The sequence below is a fragment of the Lithobates pipiens genome, unplaced genomic scaffold (assembly GCF_037356315.1).
Source record: "Lithobates pipiens isolate NorthernLeopardFrog02 unplaced genomic scaffold, aLitPip1_a1.2 Scaffold_25, whole genome shotgun sequence".
Taxonomy (NCBI): Eukaryota; Metazoa; Chordata; class Amphibia; order Anura; family Ranidae; genus Lithobates; species Lithobates pipiens.
Genome location: NW_027507787.1, coordinates 186549871 through 186568049, shown reverse-complemented (window position 1 = coordinate 186568049; position 18179 = coordinate 186549871). Strand labels below are relative to the sequence as shown.

The window sequence follows — 18179 nt, the reverse complement described above, 5'->3', positions numbered from 1 at the left end:
AAAGCATGGTATTTTTGGTACCGTATCTATTCACCACTTGGTGCAACATCTTTTATACCGTATTTAACAAAAAAAAAAAAGGGTACCGGTATTCTTTTGTGTTTACATGTGCTAGAATTCATTAAGGCTGGGTTCACACTGCTGCGGCTACGAGAACCGGATGTCATTCGCACCGCACTGCAGTGCAAAATCACATCCGATCTCTGTGCGATGCGAGTTCAGCCATACAGATAGTATGGCTGAATTCGCATCGCACCCGCCCCAAACTCGCACAGGACCCTTTTTTTGGTCCGCAGCAGAATCGGATCGCATGGGTGTTCACACCATGCGATCCGATTCCTGTGCGAGTGTGCAGATCGCACTGCGATATGCGAACTGATCTGGGGGTGTCATTAACATTTCACTGACACTCCCAGCAGTTCGCATAGGGCAGTGTGAAGTGCCGCTGGGAGGTATGCGATGCAGGAACCCGCCGTGGATTTGCGGCGTTCCCGCATCGCTCCGGTGTGAACCCAGCCTTTTGAAACATACGGTAATTTTACGGTAATAATTGCACTTTAGGCTGGGTTCACACTGCAGTGATGCGGGAACGCCGTGAATCCGCGGCGGGTTCCCGCATCGCATACCTCCCAGCGGCACTTCACACTGCCCTATGCGAACTGCTGGGAGTGTCAGTTCGCATATCGCAGTGCGATCTGCAAACTCGGACAGGAATCGGATCGCATGGTGTGAACACCCATGCGATCCGATTCTGCTGCGGACCAAAAAAAGGGTCCTGTGCGAGTTTGGGCCGGATGCGATGCCAATTCAGCCATACTATCTGTATGGCTGAACTCGCATCGCACAGAGATCGCATGTGATTTGCACTGCAGTGCAGTGCGAATCACATCCGATTCTCGTAACCTCTGCAGTGTGAACCCAGCCTTAAAGTACAAAATTGCTTAAGATTTAAAAAAAAAAAAATTACAGGATTCTAATCACTATAGATACTAAGGTAATCACAAAAGCAGGTCAGTTTCATATTTTTTGCCTCTCACCTCAACTTCAAGATGACTGGATCGCCCGGCCCCTGCTCTCTCTGCTTCTTGTTATGGTAGTGTGTAGAGAGAGAGGATTGGGCATATCACTCCGCAGCACACAGTAACCTATTCCTAATGCTGAGCGGTGTGCGGAGCGGGTGCAGAGGATATATTCCTCTGCGCCCGAAATAGCAGAAAGAGTCCCCCCCACTGCAGTTACTATCCTAATGCTGAGCGGTGTGCGGAGCGGGTGCAGAGGATGTATTCCTCCGCGCCCGAAATAGAAGAAAGAGTCCCCCCCCGCCACTGCAGCCATACAGCCATACAGCACATCGAGAAAAAAAAAAAAAACCTGTACCGAACGAAAGGGAGCAGAGGGGATGGTGCTGAGCGGTACACTTACACAGGCCATTCACCAGCGTCAGCCAGCGGCATGGCCCCGCCCCTTTTTCTCCTCCATTTCCGGCAAAATTTCAGTGACTCGAGTATAAGCAGAGGCGGCTTTTTTCAGCCCAAAAAGTGGACTGAAAAACTCGGCTTATACTCGAGTATATACGGTATTTAAAAAAATTACAGTATTCCAAAATGCACATTTTGGCTTTTTGAATACTTAGAAGTGCAAAAGAGGGATTTGAGGTCTTTTACACCCCCGATCCCTCCATAAAGACTACGTGTCATGGCCTATTACTGTCACAAGGGATGTTTACAATTGTCAGTCTGACACACCGCAACTCCGATCTAGGTAAAGTCTCTGACAGAGACTCTTTACCACGTGATTTGCCGTGTCCAATCACAGCTGATCACAATGTAAACAGGAAGATCCATTGATAGGCTTTTCCCCACTCGTGTCGGACAGAGCCGATCGACTGCTCTCCAGTTGATTAGTGCAGCTCCCCCCCCCCCCTGGATGCCTGCCCATGACCAGCAGGATGCAGCCAGGACCACCAGGGATTGCCACCACACTGGACCACCAGGTATGCCACCCTAGATAACCAGGGAAATGCCAATCAGTGCCCAGGCAGCTGCCAATCGGTGTCAATGTAAAATGCCTACCAGTGTCACCAGTGATGCCTATCAGTGAAATCTATTTGTGCCAGCCATCACTGCCACCCATAAGTACCCATCAGTGTAGCCTATCAGTGCTGCATATTAGTGCCACCTATCAGTGTCGCGTATCAGTGCCCATCAGTGCCATCTCATTGGTGCCACCTTATCAGTGTCCATCAGTGCAGCTTATCAAAAAATGTTGATCAGAATTTTATAATAAAAACAAAGAAAAACTTTTTTTTTTTTTTCAAAATTTCTGTTCTAGCAAAAAATAAAACCCACAGAGGTGATTAAATACCACCAAAAGAAAGCTCTATTTGTGGGAACAAAATTATAAAAATTTAGTTACAGTGTGACCATTTAAAAAGTGACAGCACTGAAAGCTGAAAATTGGCCTGGGCATGAAGGTGCGACAGTGCCCTGTATTAAAGTGGTTAGGTACCGTAATTTTAGTTTGTTGCCATTCCACGAGTGTGTGCAATTTTAAAGCGTAACCTGTTCGGTATCTCTTTATTCGGCGTAACATCATCTTTCAAAATAAGCAAAAAAAAATTGGGCTAACTTTACGGTTTTCTTAATTTTTTTTTAATTCAGTCAAGTGTATATTTTCCCCAAAAATTGCGTTTGAAAGACAGTGCAAATGACATGTGGCAAAAAATATTTCAACGCCATGTTATTCTCTAGGGTCTTTGCTAAAAAATTATGTATATTGTTTGGGAGTTCTAAATAATTTTCTAGCAAAAAATACAGCTTTGAACTTGTAAAAAAGAGGCTTGGTCCAGAAGTGGTTCACATCACAGAAACCTGACATTTTAACAGGGGTGTGTAGACTTTTTATATCCACAGTAGCAATAAACTACATTGCTATAAGCAAGTATTTTACTGAATGAAATTGATTCATTCCCTTTGTTTTGTTGTGATTGTGTTGTTATGGCCATTTGTATTGTCTTCATAGCAATAACACTCTGTTTCCCCAAAAATAAGACCTAGCGTGATTGTCGGTGATGGCTGCAATATAAACCCTATCCCAAATAAGCCCTAGTTAAAGTCCTTGTAGGTCTTATTTTCAGGGTAGGGCTTATTTTCGGGGAAACAGGGTAGGGCTTATTTGAGGGGTAGGGCTTATATTGCAGCCAACAGAGACAATCACTCTAGGTCTTATTTTTGGGGAAACAGGTATAGAATTAGAATTTTAAGAGCATATGTTTGCAAAAAAGCCAGCCCCCCCCCCTTCAATTGATATGTATATAAATCAGTTGGATAGGTTTTGGAGCTGAGCAGAGGAAGTTGGTATATAGGAAGTTGGTGGGAGGTGCTTGGGGTCTTTTGAAACAAGCATGTGGAGAGAGGAAGGGAGATGTTTGGAAGGACAATGAGGAAAGACATGGCTACCAGAAGCTGGAGAGTTTTGGAGAACTTTTGAGTTGGACTGAGCATGGAACTATGAAGGACATTACATCTTAAACCCTAAGTTGATTAATGGTTTAGTTTACTTATTGATTATATTTGTAGGCATATTTTTGTAAGCTAAGAGTTGTATTGTATATTCTACAGTGCAAAATACTCAACATGCCTCTCAGCAAATAGCTTGCGGTGTCTACTTTCCAAGATGGGGTCATTTGGGTAGATTTGTGCTATCTTGACATTTCATGGCCTCCAAAACTGTGAGGGGTAGTGAGGAAGTGAAATCGCCATTTTACCCCCTTAGAAAGCCTGACGGCGGTCATTGGTTTTCGGGGGACTGTACATGTCTATGCTCCCAAAAATGTGGCATCCCCTGAACTCAAGAGAAGCAGCAGAATGTATTGTGGGGTGTAATTTCACAAATGCCCATGGCACGTTTGAGCAATATATTGTTTAGTGACAACTTGTGCAAAAAAAAAACATTTGTAATTTTACCGCAACTTGTGGCAAAATGTAAAATATTCCATGGACTCAACATGCCTTTCAGCAAATAGCTTGGAGTGTCTACTTTCCAAAATTGGGTCATTTGAGGGGGTTTTGTGTATCTTGCCATTTTATGGCCTTCAAAACTGTGATAGGTAGTGAGGCTTGAATTAAAAAATGTACGCCCTTGGAAATGGGCATAAATTGGCGGTGCTTGGTTTTTGGGGGCCTGTACGTGGCTAGGCCCACAAAAAGTCTTACACGTGTGGTATCCCTATACTCAGGAGGAGCAGCAGAATGTATTTTGGGGTGTAATTCCACATATAACCATGGCATGTGTGAGCAATATATAATTTAGTGACAACTTTGTTTAATTTTTTGTGGTAATTTTTCAATCACTTGTAACCCCTCTCTTCTTTTTATCTCTTGTATACTGTTGCCGGGCAGTCTGGGATCCCTGATTAATCAAAACATGGTCTAGGTGTGTATTCCAATTGTTAATTGAGTCACCTATTTCTGTCTGTTGGCTAATGCTCTTTGAGGCTCCTTCATGATGGGATTAGCCTTGTGTCAGCTCTACCTTGTTATCTAACCATTGTGTGATGATTTGGGTAGTATTTGGTTTTATTGTTCATGTGGTGACTGCTCTACTTTTGAAGTGTATAAAAACTTGTTTTCTGTTCAAGAAACAGTGATTCCTTTGGTTTTACCTCAACATCTGGTCTGTGTATGATGCTTAGGGTAAAAGAGTTGGTATTAGCTCTCAGTCTGCTGAAAAGTTACCCACTTCTTCTGACACGGCACACTGCAGTACCTTGATGTGCCTTGTGGCGCACTGCAACACATGCATGTTGAAAGTGCATTGAGTCGATGCGTTGGGGTACCATTGAAAATGGATGGTGTAATGGTTGTGCATACTAGGCACACGACAGGCTATGTGTGTGGCAGCGATGTTCAGCTATTACATTTTATTTTTAACTATCTTTTCTGTGTTGAACTGGAGAAACAGCTGCAGTGACCTTCCTCCTCCCTCCTCCTTTCAGTTCAAACAATCCACAACCTCTTAGTTGCACGCCAGGACCTTTTTATCAGTCTATTGATCAGACACACAGACCTCTCCATTAAACAATACACAACTCTGTCTAGGTACCCTTATAAAACTGTCCAATTTGCTTGAGCAACATGGAAAACAGATCTGCCAGATCATCCTATTGTAAATATCTTAGCTGAAGCCTCTAGCAATCCACATTTCTGTCTTGCCCTCTTCGTTATCCCAATATACGCCGTAACTTATGAAATAATAACAGCACAGCTAGAACAAAGACATTATTACATTTACCTCTCTCGGTTAATTTGTAGCAGTTTGAACCCAAACATCCATATGCTAGAAGGTACCTGAGTGGATTAGGCCCCCCACCCCCCTCCTATAAGAAACAGATATCTGAAATCTGTCATGTCTATATCCATTTCAAAGCTAATTTCATGCTGGCTAATATGCAAGGTAGCCAATTGTATCCTGCAGATATTCAGACATATAAATACTTACAGAAAACTGTATCCAGGATTTTGTCATAAACATAGTGACATTCCGATAACCACCTCTTAGCCCCTGTACACGCGGTCGGAGATTTCCGCAACCAAATCCGTCAGATTTTGTCCGTCGGATCTTGTTCGAAACTGTTGCATACACACGGTCGGACAAAGTTGTCAAAAAATCCGATCTTTCAGAACGTGATGACGTAATTTCGTTACGATGGGACTACATTCAGGCTAGTAGCCAATAGCTTTGATGTAGGAATTTGATCTGAGCATGCGTGGCACTTTGTCCGATCAAAATTCTCTACACATGATCGGAGTATGTCCTATCCGACCAGTTTGTCGGAAAATATTTGCAACAAGTTGGAAAATTGGGTCCGACGGATATTCAGATGGAATTAGTCCGATGCATACCACACACAGTCGGATTATCCGACAACACGGTCCAATAGGACACATTCCGACGGATTCTCCGACCGTGTGTACAAGGGCTAAGACCCGTATGATTGGTCAGATGGTATCTGTCAACCCCCCCCCCCCATGTGAAAAGTTAAATGCAACCACATTTTGACGGCTCTAATTTTAACATAAAATCAATGAACACCCACCTGGACTTGAGAGAGCCACTGTACCGTTTTTGCTTATTCATTGGACTCTGCAGCCCAGGACGTTGTTAAAGCGTTAACCCCCCCCCCAAAAAATCCTGTTCCCTTAACCAACTCAGGCCATTTTTTGTGATAAGGCACTGCATCGCTCTAACTGACAATTGCCCATTCTCCTGACATTGTACCCAAACAAAACTGATGTCCTTCCTTTCCCACAAATAGAGCTTTCTTTTGGTGGTATTTGATCACCTCTGCTGTTTTTATTTTTTGCGCTATAAACAAAACAAAGACTGACATTTAAAAAATATATATTTTTTACTTTCTGCTTATAGTTCCCCCTTGGAACCCAGGAACTAAGTTTTGCTGGCTTCTGCAACTCTGAACAAATGATCAAAACAACCATGATTTATTTAGGCTGTACCCACTCTGGATCCCCATGATAAGAGAAAAAAAATGAAAGTGAATGTTGCTTCTCAAAATTCTCATTTTAAACGCCCCAAAAAATGCATTTATTTGTTCCTTAACCACTTCAGCCCCAACGTATTTGCCCCCTTAATGACTAGAGCTTTTTTTTCGATACAGCACTGCGTCGCTTTAACTGACAATCGTGCGGTCGTGCAATGTTGCACCCAAATATTTTACATCCTTTTTTTCCACAAATAGGGCTTTCTTTTGGTGATATTTGATCACCTCTGCAGTTCTCTGTAATTCTTATACATATATTTGGTAAAATCGCAATAAGCGTTGTAAAGTTTGGGGATACTAGCTCCGTGGGACCAAGTGCATAAACCGGTAAAAGGTGAAACCAAAAAGACTTTTGGGGTGTAGAGTGGTCTAGGGGTGAGTGGACCCTCGGTTAAGGTATCTGCCTAGAGTATTCTTCAAACCCAGCAGGCCTGGAGACCATTCTGATCAGGAAGTATTCAAACACACACACACACACCATACAGTTCTCAAAGTGGTCTGACAATTTATTTCCGGACTTCAGCTCATAAGGGCAAAATGACCTCACAAAGAAAGCCCAACATGCATAAAACAATATACACCCCCAAATTCATATAGAAACTGGCCACAGGAAAGGCCGGTAGAAAAAAATAGATGGTTCTCGAACATTTGTTCTCAGTAAGAGGAACTTAACTCTTAATTTAACTCCTAACAGACTCTATGTGAATATTTATCTTAAAATGGATACTCATATTATAGGTTACAATATCTAAGATGGCAGGCAATAAGCTAAAACAAACATTAAGCTAAAATATCCCTTCAACCCCTGCAGCTAAAATGGCTTTCTAGCAACTCTCGTCTTAAATAAGATGTATTCAGCTGCTAACTTAGGGCAAAGTCCATGACTCCCCCCTTTCAGGTGGACTAAACCTAACAATTTGGAATTTTTCCACTTGAACAAAACAAAATTAAAATAAATGAATGAACAAATAACAAAAACACAAAAAAATAGCAAAATTAGAAGAAGAAAACAAAAAGGAAATAAAGGGGGAAAAAAAATCCAGAGGCTTATCCTTGAAAATACTAAAAAAGGACCTCTATAATACTTCAAACATTAAGGCCAAATCTCATAGCAAAGAAACATTAACCAGAAAGTTCTTACCATCCATGAGACTCATTAACCACTTCATTACCCACGTATAGTCAAATGACGTCTGCAGATGGGGATCTCCCATCCTGGGCGGGCGTCGTATGTCATCCTCGGCTTTCCGCCGCTACTGCAGGTCCCTCGGGACACAACCATTCCCCGATGAGGGTAATGAGCAGGTGGCAGAGCTTGCGAAACAGCATGACCAGCTGTATCCAGTCACAGCTGGTCACTATGCAGATTGCCGCGCAAGCCGCATCGATCAGGGTTGAGGCTTTTCTCTCTGACAAAGCCTAGCCCCGATCAGGGTAAAGAGCCAATGAAAAGCTATTTATCAACAGGAAAATCCCTCTTCTAGTATATGAAAGTCGCCATTTACTTTTTTCATTTAGCCATGTATAATTCTTTCATCATCTAACAAAAATCAACAGAAACACCCAACACCTTCCTAAAGTTTATTGAAGACATCGTCACTGCCCTGATATATCAACAAGTATCCCCCCCCAGAAAGCATTCGCTCCGATTGTGCCAGCAGACTACGAGCGCCATTTTCTTGACCATATTCCACCATTAGGATCTGGAGGACGACGCCAAAATAAATGTCAGGTGTGCACCAAAAGAGGAGTTAGGAAAGACACCAGTTTCCATGGTCCCCAATGTCCCTCACAACCTGGCCTTTGCATCGGACAATGCTTCAGACACTATCACACTCTTGTAAACTATTAGGTCAGATTTCTAATAGACTACCCGTTCTCCCGTTTTCAATATCTGTCCTGAATATTTCCCTGGTGCCTCAACCAACCATATCATTGCCTTCCATGTGAACTGACCCTGGCCTGTTTCTCGACTATGCCTCTGGCTGCCGTCTGCATTGTTTAGCTAACATGTTTCTGCCTTTTACGTGAACTGACCTTGGACTATGGACTATGCCTCTGCCTACCGTCTATTTCTGCCTTTTACCTGCACTAACCTCGGCCTATTGACCATGTTTATGCCTGCCCCTTGGACTGATCTTTCACACTGCTACACAGGGGTCTCACAAATGTGTGGGGCTCCAGAATAGTGTTCTGATTTGAGAAAAACTGTTTTTGGTTTTCTGTGTTCCCAGAATAGGGTCTGGCTTTCAAGAGGCTTCAAAGAGATTTGAGTGGGAGAAGCCTCTACCCCATCCCCATTATTTCCTGACTGATGCACTAAGCTTTTATGGTTCTGCCTCCTCCCTGGGCAAATACTTTGGCTGTGCTGACCATATCACTGCCTGCTGCCTATACTAACTTTGGACAGTATTCCTGCCTGCTGCATGGATGATCCCTTAGCTGCTGCTGACCACACACATCCCTGCCTGCTACCTGGACCAATGCTTTGGCTGTGCTGAGAACATCTCTACCTGTACTGACTGTGGACAGTATTCCTGCCTGCTGCCTGGACCGATGCTCTCCTCTGTGGACCACTGTACTACTAAAACCGCAGGTAATCTTTTCTTTACCCTTTGCTCAGCAGACTGTATAATGGTTTGTAATTGGTATGTACATTTACATGCTACGAGTTAGAAATATGAAGGGCCTTCAACAATGTGATAGTTTGTCAAGAATTTATGTGTGTAATTTATACTCCTAGAACGCCTAGAGGTGCTAGTTTGATGTTGGGCCTCTGTATGTGGCCAGGCTATGTAAAAGTCTCACACATGTGGTATCACCTTACCTTACTTATTTATTGGAAATATCTTATAAATTTACAACTTTGTATTAAAAAAAATGCGTTTTCATTTATTTTTTCCACATTTTCCAAAAACTTCTGGAAAAAAATGAACTGTTCAAATGACTCATTATGCTTAATAGATTATATATTGGGGTGTTAGGTTTCCAAAACGGGGGCATTTTGTGGGCGTTTCCATTGATCTGGTGCGCCAGGGACTTTTGTGAGATGCTGTATATAATTTTTTTTTTTTACAATCGTTTGTAGATGCAAAGGCGGCTTAACGGAAATTTTTAGATGCTGTCGCGTTAAATCGTTCAGGAGAGTTTAAACAATGTCCTGTGTACATGAACTCTAACCAGACCTCTAAACCTATGATCCCGACGTGGCCCTGAATGTCTAACCTGGTTCTAGCTTATCCTGGATATCAAGCCCCAAGCTAAAGTTAACTATACATTCCTAGAACAGAAGGGACAGGGCCAACTAGAATAATAGAAGCTGCATATAAACAAGTTTACCTATCAATATACTGGTAGGTGACCACAAGACCTACAATATAAAATAACAACAATGACGGGACAGGGGTGGATCCGGGGGGGGGGGGGGGGCAACGTGGCAATTCCCCCCTGAGAAATTAGATGTGGGTGGGTGAGAGTGCGGGCGGTCCGGTGCTGAACCGAGTACGTTTTCCACATCAAAATCAGTTTCCCCTGTCCTTGCTTTCGGTCTAGGCTGAGATCGGAAACCCAACCCCTCCAGCCCTCTACATCGCTTCTCCTCCTACTCTCCCCTGAATGCTAATCATCCTTCTACCGCCCCCGTGCATTTGGGGGACAGTAGGAGGAGCAATGGCGCAGAGGGCTGGAGGGGCGGAGTTCTGATCTCAGCCTAGAGCCAGGGCAGGGGAAACAGATTTTGATGTGGAAACCGACATCATCTCTCCCCCCTGCCCTCACTGTGCAGGAAGCTGCGGACAGCAGAGAGATTACATCATCTCTCTGCTGCCTGACTCTGGGACACAGCAAAGACAATCCCTTAGCAGCAAGTGACACTCCGCAACTTGTGGCAGGTGATGTGGCAAGTGACAGTCCGCAACGCATGGCAGATGACGTGGCAAGTGACAACCAGCAACGTGTGGCAGATGACATGGTAAGTGACAATCTGCATCTGGTGGCAGGCAAGTGACGTGGCAAGTGACAGTCCGCAATGTGTGGCAAGTGACAATCTGCAACCTGTGGCAGGTGACGTGGCAAGTGACAGTCTGCAATGTGTGGCAAGTGACGTGGCAAGTGAAAATCCACATCTGGTGGCAGGCGACGGTGGCATGTGACACACTCAGGGCTCCTACTGATGCTGCATTATGGTGAGTTGAACCAATTCATTCTATATAACAATTTGATAATAAAATAATGCGCTTCAATCATCCTGACACCATAACAACCATGGTGCCGGGATGATTGAAGAGCCAACACCAGTAATTTCCAAGATATATTGCCTGCAAAAAAACGTATTTTCTGGTAGGGCACCTCCCGAAACTTGACTCTGAATCCACCCCTGGGACGGGGCAGAGATGCTCTGTCTGTCACATGGGTTTAGATATAGACTCAACAGCTGCAGATAAACTATGAGATCATAGGACAACTTGTATAATAGTCCCTATTGGCTTGGGGTTTAGCAGCATGGACCGGACATGAGACTTTTTCTCTCTCCACTTTCTCCTTCCAGGATTTCACAGCTCAGGAATAGGAAATGTATACATCATTTATTTACAGTCATTTACAAATTCAGACAGTAGTGGGCAACATATGCCTTCATGTGTTAATATACTTTGCAATAATGCACAAAAGTGTGATTTGGCATTGAAAGCAGAGCTTCACCCAAAAAGGGAAGTACTTCTTTTCTTCCCCCAACCATCCCCACCACCATATTTTGAAGTTTTTCCTTTTTTTAGGGAGCAGGTGCCTAATTTTCACCAGTACCCACTCCCACTTGGCCAAACAGAAGTTCTCCCCCTTTCTGCCCTTAGCTTACTGTGAGATGTCATGTCCCAGGAGGAGGAAGCTGTGGATCCATTCAGAAAGTGCAGTTGTGCCTCATGAATGTGCAGCTGTGAAGTTGCAGGAAGTTACAGCTGGATTCCCACAATTAAGATGGCAAGGTCGGGAACCCAAAAACTGGCACAGAACTATCCCTGTTAAGGACAGTGATGGATTCCTGGATTGGTAAGTGCATGTTTATTAAAAAGTCAGCAGCTAAAATAATTTTAGCTGCTGACTTTTTTTTCCAGACCAAAGATTCTTGGTCTGTGAGCAATACAATACAATACAACATTTCCAGCATGCTTATCAGCTGTTCCAATAAAATACAAAAAAAAAATCTAAACTGTTAAAAATATTAGATTTACAGTGTGTGTGTGTGTATATATATATTTATTAGGGCTGTGGAAATTAAAGATTAATTCCCTGATTAAGCGTTCATTTTTTTGATCGATCAAAATTCTTTTGATCGATCAAACAAATCACTTAGATCTTTTCTTTCTACCCATGGCCCAGCGTCCTTGCTGAGATCTAAGGAGACATGAGAGAAGTTTATGGTCCATAACCCTTTTGATACCCGCTTGCATGACCACCTGTTTGCAGAAGGGTCCATGCCATAAGGTGAGAGTGATTAGTTAGACCAGAGGTGGAGGGATTGTCACGATACTGTGGAAAAAAAAATGACTTACGTCAGTGCTACAGTTTGAATTTAAAACGTATTTGTGTGAACTGTGAAGTTGTCATGGATTGTGGAAACTAAATAGTGTCGGGTGATTGTATATAGTTTATACCACATTTATCACTGACTAATGCAGAGTTGCAATGCAAGGAGATCAGCTAAAAGTAGTTGGATCTGTATGTGTATTATAATTAATCAAAATTAGTCGATTAATCGATTTAAAAAAAAATCGATTAATCGAAGGCGAAAATTTTAATCAGTAACAGCCCTAATATATATATATATATATATATAAATATATATATATGTATGTATGTATGTATGTAAAGTCACACTGCCACTTCAAGGCCCCTCTGCAAAGTGTGGTCCCTAACTCTACTCTAATGTAATTTCCAAATTGAGACATTTATAGCAATAAATAAACTGAGCGTCTGAACTAGTTCAAGAATGTTGTTAAAAACAGAGGTTTTTGTTGCATATATTTGCAATCATATGTGGTCTGTGCCTGCAAGGCTTTTTATGTGGGCAAGACCATCGGAGAACTACGCCAAAGAATGGGTGACCATTTATACTATTCATCTGGTGGGAAATTAACCTTGGTGGGACGTCATATTGGTATTTATCATATGTGAAGCCCCAAAGAGCTCCCAGCTTGGGACATGCTGCTATCATACAATGGTGAACCCCACTGGATCTATCCTTATCATTTGTACTTGGTAACAGTGACACCTCGCATGATCAGGATTTCTGTGTCCCTTCAAAAATGTTTTCAGGGTTAATGCCTATGACTATTCTAAGTGTTGGGTGCTTGTAGCACTCAAAAATATTATTTTCACCATTTATTGTGAGAGTGATGTCATATTATTGCAGACAATGTTTTATTGCTGGTTTGACGCACATCTAATGCCAAAAGAAATAAAAGTACCAGCCTCCAACCTCCCATTTTAGCTGATCTAATACATGCCTTGAAAATACTGGCCTCCAACCTCCCCTATAGCCAGTCCAACACACGCCTAATAAAGGACCAGCCTCCAACCTCAATTTTTAGCTGATCTAACATGCCCAGAAAATATATAGTCGATGGAATGCCTAAATAGATATTGATATTAAATTTGTTTAAAGGTTGGTATCCTCATCCTCGTTAATTATGTCAAATTTTTGTCCATTTAAATTGATCATCTCCTCTTTGTTATTACCTGTGAGCTATTAAATTAAATTTTTTCTGAATTAGAGCTCCTTAATTCCGTAAGCTGATTATAAAGATCGATGTGCCCAATCTGTGGAACTGTGTTTTATTTGTTTTGTTATTTTTAATTGTTAATTTGTTTTTGATTTATCATAGATTATTCCATTATTATCTTTGGTGAGATTTTTTTCTTTGATACTCTGTGAACCACTACCTAGAATATAATATTATTCCTGGTAAACATTGTATCTGTTTAAGGAACGTATTTGTATGAATCCATCTGGCATGGCTGACATCAGGGATCGTCCACTAGCAGCTCACAGGCACTAGGAGTTAATCTCCCAGGGGCGGACATGCGCCTCTCCATCAGAACGGAGCTCCGCCCCCTGATTAGGGGAGGACCCGTCGGTGCTTCTGGCCCAGGGATGTTCCCATGGTTACCAAAAGCTGGTGCGCGCAGTAAATTCATGACGCATGCGCACTAGGAGCGGCGGGCCCCGCAACGTCACCGCTCGGCGCCGCCGATAGTGGGTGATATACGCCGGGTTGGAGGCTTTAAAAGGGCGTCTTTCAGACTGCCCGTTAAGAGTAGGCACCCACCCCGGGGACCACGCCAGCAATCTCCACAGATACAGGTAATGGCTGTTTCTAATATGGATAGACCTTTATCACTATACTCTCTATGCTCCATAACGATGGTTGAGAGGTAAAATTACTAACTCTAAGGCTCTCTACCAATAACCTCTATAGGCTTAACATTGCCTGACTGTCTTTGCTGGCTTGGTGTGGATGATCGGAGTGATCTCCCTGGATTGGTCATTTTATGCTAGTCACTACTGCCGATCAAGGTAGGTGTTTCTCATCCCAACACACTGGTTTTCATTCCCTTTTTATCTTTCCTTATTACCTTCCTAACCATGATTATAGCACTATGGACTACTATGGTTATCTATAGTATTCTATTTTTTTTGTAACTTTATGTTATTGTCTGATACTTTCTCCTCCTTCTCCTTTCCCCCCCTCCTCCCCTTCTTTCTTCCCTTCCCCCCCTCCTCCCCTTCTTTCTTCCCTTCCCCCCCTCCCCCCTCCTTTCTTCCTTCCCCCTCCCCACTCCTTTCTTATTTCCCCCTCCCCCTCCTTTCTTCCTTTCCCCTCCCCCTCCTTTCTTCCTTCCCCCCTCCCCCCTCCTTTCTTCCTTCCCCCCTCCCCCCTCCTTTCTTCCTTCCCCCCTTCTTTCTTCTTTCCCCCTCCTTTCTTCCTTCCCCCCTCCTTCTTCCTCCCCCTCCCTTACTTTATTCCTTACCCCCTCCCCTCCCCCCCCTTCCTTTCTTCCTCCAACCTCCCTTTTTAGCTGATCTAACATGCCTAGAAAATACTGGCCTCCAACATCCCCATAGTGCTGATAGCACCTGTGGCCTTTGTATTTCTCCCCATCTGCTGCTTGTAAAAGAGAACCCACAATAAAGCTTCTGATCCTCTTCTGATAATTCGGTCTTCAGTTCTAGTTTGGCAGATTCTATAATTTTCTCCATTGGCATCTGTGTCGTCAGGTCTGCTGAGCACTGTGAAGAGAATAAACATTAGTACTGAAGAATTTGTGCAATGATGGCCTTTTTGTTATAAATGATTATACACACTCAGGTGCTGGGAGAATATAGAATGCAGAACATTGGACAATGCACTGCATTGGACCCATGTGTGGTCCATATACTTACTGTGCTCATGGTAAATGGTGGGCTTACTTCTCCAGCCTCCAGTTCCAACCAGTCTATGCTCTTAAAAAATGGGTGGCTTCGCAGATCTTTAACAAGAATCGCTCTTCTTTCTGGACATTTGCATAGGAGCTGTAAAAATATACAAAAATTTGATTATCCATGATACAAAGACAATAACTATGCTATTCCACTTTTATAATTATTCATAAAATAGCCATTTTCTTTGCTGGCTATAGATGGTCTTTACTTACCTTCTCTATGAGGTCCTTGAGATCCGTATTAAAATCCTCAGGGAATCTTGGTTCATGGTTGCAGATTAAGTCTCTACAGAACTCCTCCTCGTTGTATGATTCTGTTTCTGAGTCAGCATCTGAGTTGGCATCTGAAGCAGTGTCCGAAACGTCTGATTTAGTGCCTAGATTGTTGTCTGAGCTGGCATCTAAATTAGTGTCTGAATCAGAAGCAGTATTTGAGTCAGCATATAAGTCGGTGTCGGAAGCAGTGTCTGACTTCGTATCTCTTCGTATCTCAGTATTTGACTGTTTGAATGGATAATTTGCAGTCACCAATTCATAGACTATAATTCCCAGGGAGAAATAGTCAGCAGCAAATCCATATGGCGTCTCCAAATAGATCTATGAAAATATCAAAAAGAGTAGAATGATCAGTACTGATTGTTTTACTGACAAGAAGAGAGAAAATCCAAAATAATCCAATACTCACTTCTGGTGCAATGTATTGTAAAGTACCGGCGAATGAAGTCAGGGTTTGGGATGCATGCACCTCTGTTGCTGATAAGCCAAAGTCAGCGAGTCTGACATGTCCAACACTATCCAGCAGAATGTTGTCTGGTTTGATATCCCGGTGTACAATCCCCCGGTTATGAAGGAACTGTAGGCCACAAAGGATCTCTGCGGTGAGAAATCTGATAAAGAAAAAATGATATATAAGATGACCATTCAAACAGCTTTATTTCATATAATAATCTAAGCCACAGAATAGCAAAACACTGATCCCATCGCTCCAATCATCATGTATAGTCATGTATGCTTGTAATAACTTTATCTCATTGAAAGAAAATATTATCAGTAACAGCAGAATTTAGCACAATACAAAGAAATGTTTTACTGTATATGGATATTTGAAATTACTGAATTTGTAACAAATACATTTTGCAAATTCTGAAAAATATGATTGTGATTGTACAGTCTCTCCTAAAGTGTATATAAGACCAACAGAAGACAATAAAAAAAACTTCGCCTCTTCTTACAAAACTACAAAAAAAGTTTCACATTTACAATCAAACTTTATCAAAAATTACATTATACAAGAACGTGTCAGATATATATCAAATAGATTTTTTGGTAGAGCCCCCCATATGATATAATTACTTGTAAATTAGAGAGGAAAAAGTTTAGAGATTGTCCAATCAGATGCAAGGTTGAAGGCTTCCACTGGATGATGAACTGGCCAATAACAGTTGGATAATAACAGTATGTATATGAACATACTGCATCTGTAGAGGCCTTGTGACAGTTCATTCTCGGGGTAAAAAAGAATTTTGCTAAGATATGTCCAGTGCCTGAGATGTCTGTTCGGTGTGTGATTGTACATGTATAGGTAGAGCTGTAGTAGGACAGATGTACTAAAAGTCAGACCTTCCTGCCACAATCTTGTATGTAGGACAAGCCTACACTTTTGCCCTGTACATACGGTCGGACTTTCGGATGGAAAATGTGTGATCAGATCTTGTTGTTGGAAAATCTGATCGTGCGTGGGCTCCATCTGACTTTTTCCGTCTGAATTTCTGACGCACAAAGTTTGAGAGCAGGATCTAAAATTTTCCAACAAAATCCGATTGTTTAAATTCCGATCGTGTGTAGACAATTCCGACAGACAAAGTGCCATGCATGCTCAGAATAAATCATGAGACGAAAGCTATTGGCTACTGCCCTCTTTTATAGTCCCGTCGTACGTGTTCTACGTCACCACGTTCTGAACGATCGGATTTTTCGACGACTTTGTGCAACCATGTGTTTGCAAGACAAGCTTGGGCAAAAATTTGTCTGGAAAAATCAGACAGATTTTGTAGTCGGAATGTCCGCCCGTGTGTACAGGGCATAAGATGTGATCGATGTACAGTACTATGTTCTACCTCCATCCCTATTATCATGGTTCCATGCCTTACCTTGCTGTCTCAATATTTACTGGTGCTCTCTTATTTAAGAAGTTCTCCAGGTCTCCACCACTTAGGTATTCCATGACGAAGAATGCAAGATTCTGTGAAGAGGAAAGAAAGATTCAGGTTAGACATGATTCACTCTGTTTAACATCGACCTCTCCCAACAAAAATGTGAAGTTACTTACTTTTGTCTGGAAGGTACCATATGCATAAGTGCAGAATGGGCTGGCACAAGCTTCCTTCAGTATTTGGCTCTCGTTGAGGGTATCTTTGTAGAATTCGTTGTTCTTGGTCACAATTTTGAGAGCCAGCGGTTCATCACTGGAGGTGTGTGATGCCAAAACCACCTGGAGGAAACAGAGAGAGGGAAAAATTATAGGTGACAATCAGAGAAGTTCAATCACATTTAATACTTTATTTATGGGTCACCAATAATGGTAGAATCACCATAATGGCATTTTATTCATCACAGGGTCTACATTGGTTAAACAGCTGAAATTCAGGGCCCTTCTCCTACTCCTGGCTGGAGTCTCACTCATCCAGGTGTATTAAAATATTTGTCAATAAAGAATACAGCGAGAAAAGTTCATCCCATTCATTCTTCTTTTATGGAGAAGCTGATGTCCTTCACCACCCTGATTCTTTCAATGCTATATAAAGTTAGACGTCCGATTGAACGTTCAATTGAAATGAGCTAACTACATTGAAGATGCATCAAAATCAAATAAGAACAATATAATTTTTTTATAGATTGTTTTCATTAAAAAGCTGCAACAACCTGAATTGAAAAGCTCTTCCTGTATCCCTGTCTCCCCTCCCCCCAAAGCAGTGGTCTTTCTACAGAGGTTTGACAGGTCCCTTTCTGAGTCATAGCCCAGAGCCCCCAAATCTGCATGGCTTTGCTGATTGGAGAGCCCTAGCTCTGACTCATCAGGGGGCATGTCAGATCACTGCAGAGAAATCACTGCTTCCCCACAGAGAGCAAGTGCCCTGCTCTATAA

At 42.4% G+C, this 18179-nt stretch overlaps 1 protein-coding gene across 1 annotated transcript; it reads right to left on the bottom strand.

Moving 5' to 3' along the window:
• Positions 1–13412: 13412 nt before the first annotated feature.
• Positions 13413–16512, bottom strand: LOC143929809 (protein kinase C delta type-like). Its single transcript, XM_077453785.1, has 6 exons — positions 16508–16512; positions 15720–15921; positions 15248–15631; positions 14997–15125; positions 14621–14843; positions 13413–13495 (listed from the first exon to the last, which is right to left on the bottom strand). Exons 1-6 carry the CDS (start codon positions 16510–16512, stop codon positions 13413–13415), a joined length of 1026 nt encoding a protein of 341 aa, XP_077309911.1.
• Between the last annotated feature and the right edge of the window lie 1667 nt (positions 16513–18179).

Excerpts from the sequence above, each read along its gene's own strand:
- LOC143929809 (XM_077453785.1), bottom strand. Across the intron at positions 15,632-15,719 it reads TACAATACATTGCACCAGAA|ATCTATTTGGAGACGCCATA; the intron begins GTGAGTATTGGA and ends ATATTTTCATAG. Across the intron at positions 14,844-14,996 it reads CACCATTTACCATGAGCACA|TGCTCAGCAGACCTGACGAC; the intron begins GTAAGTATATGG and ends TTCTCTTCACAG.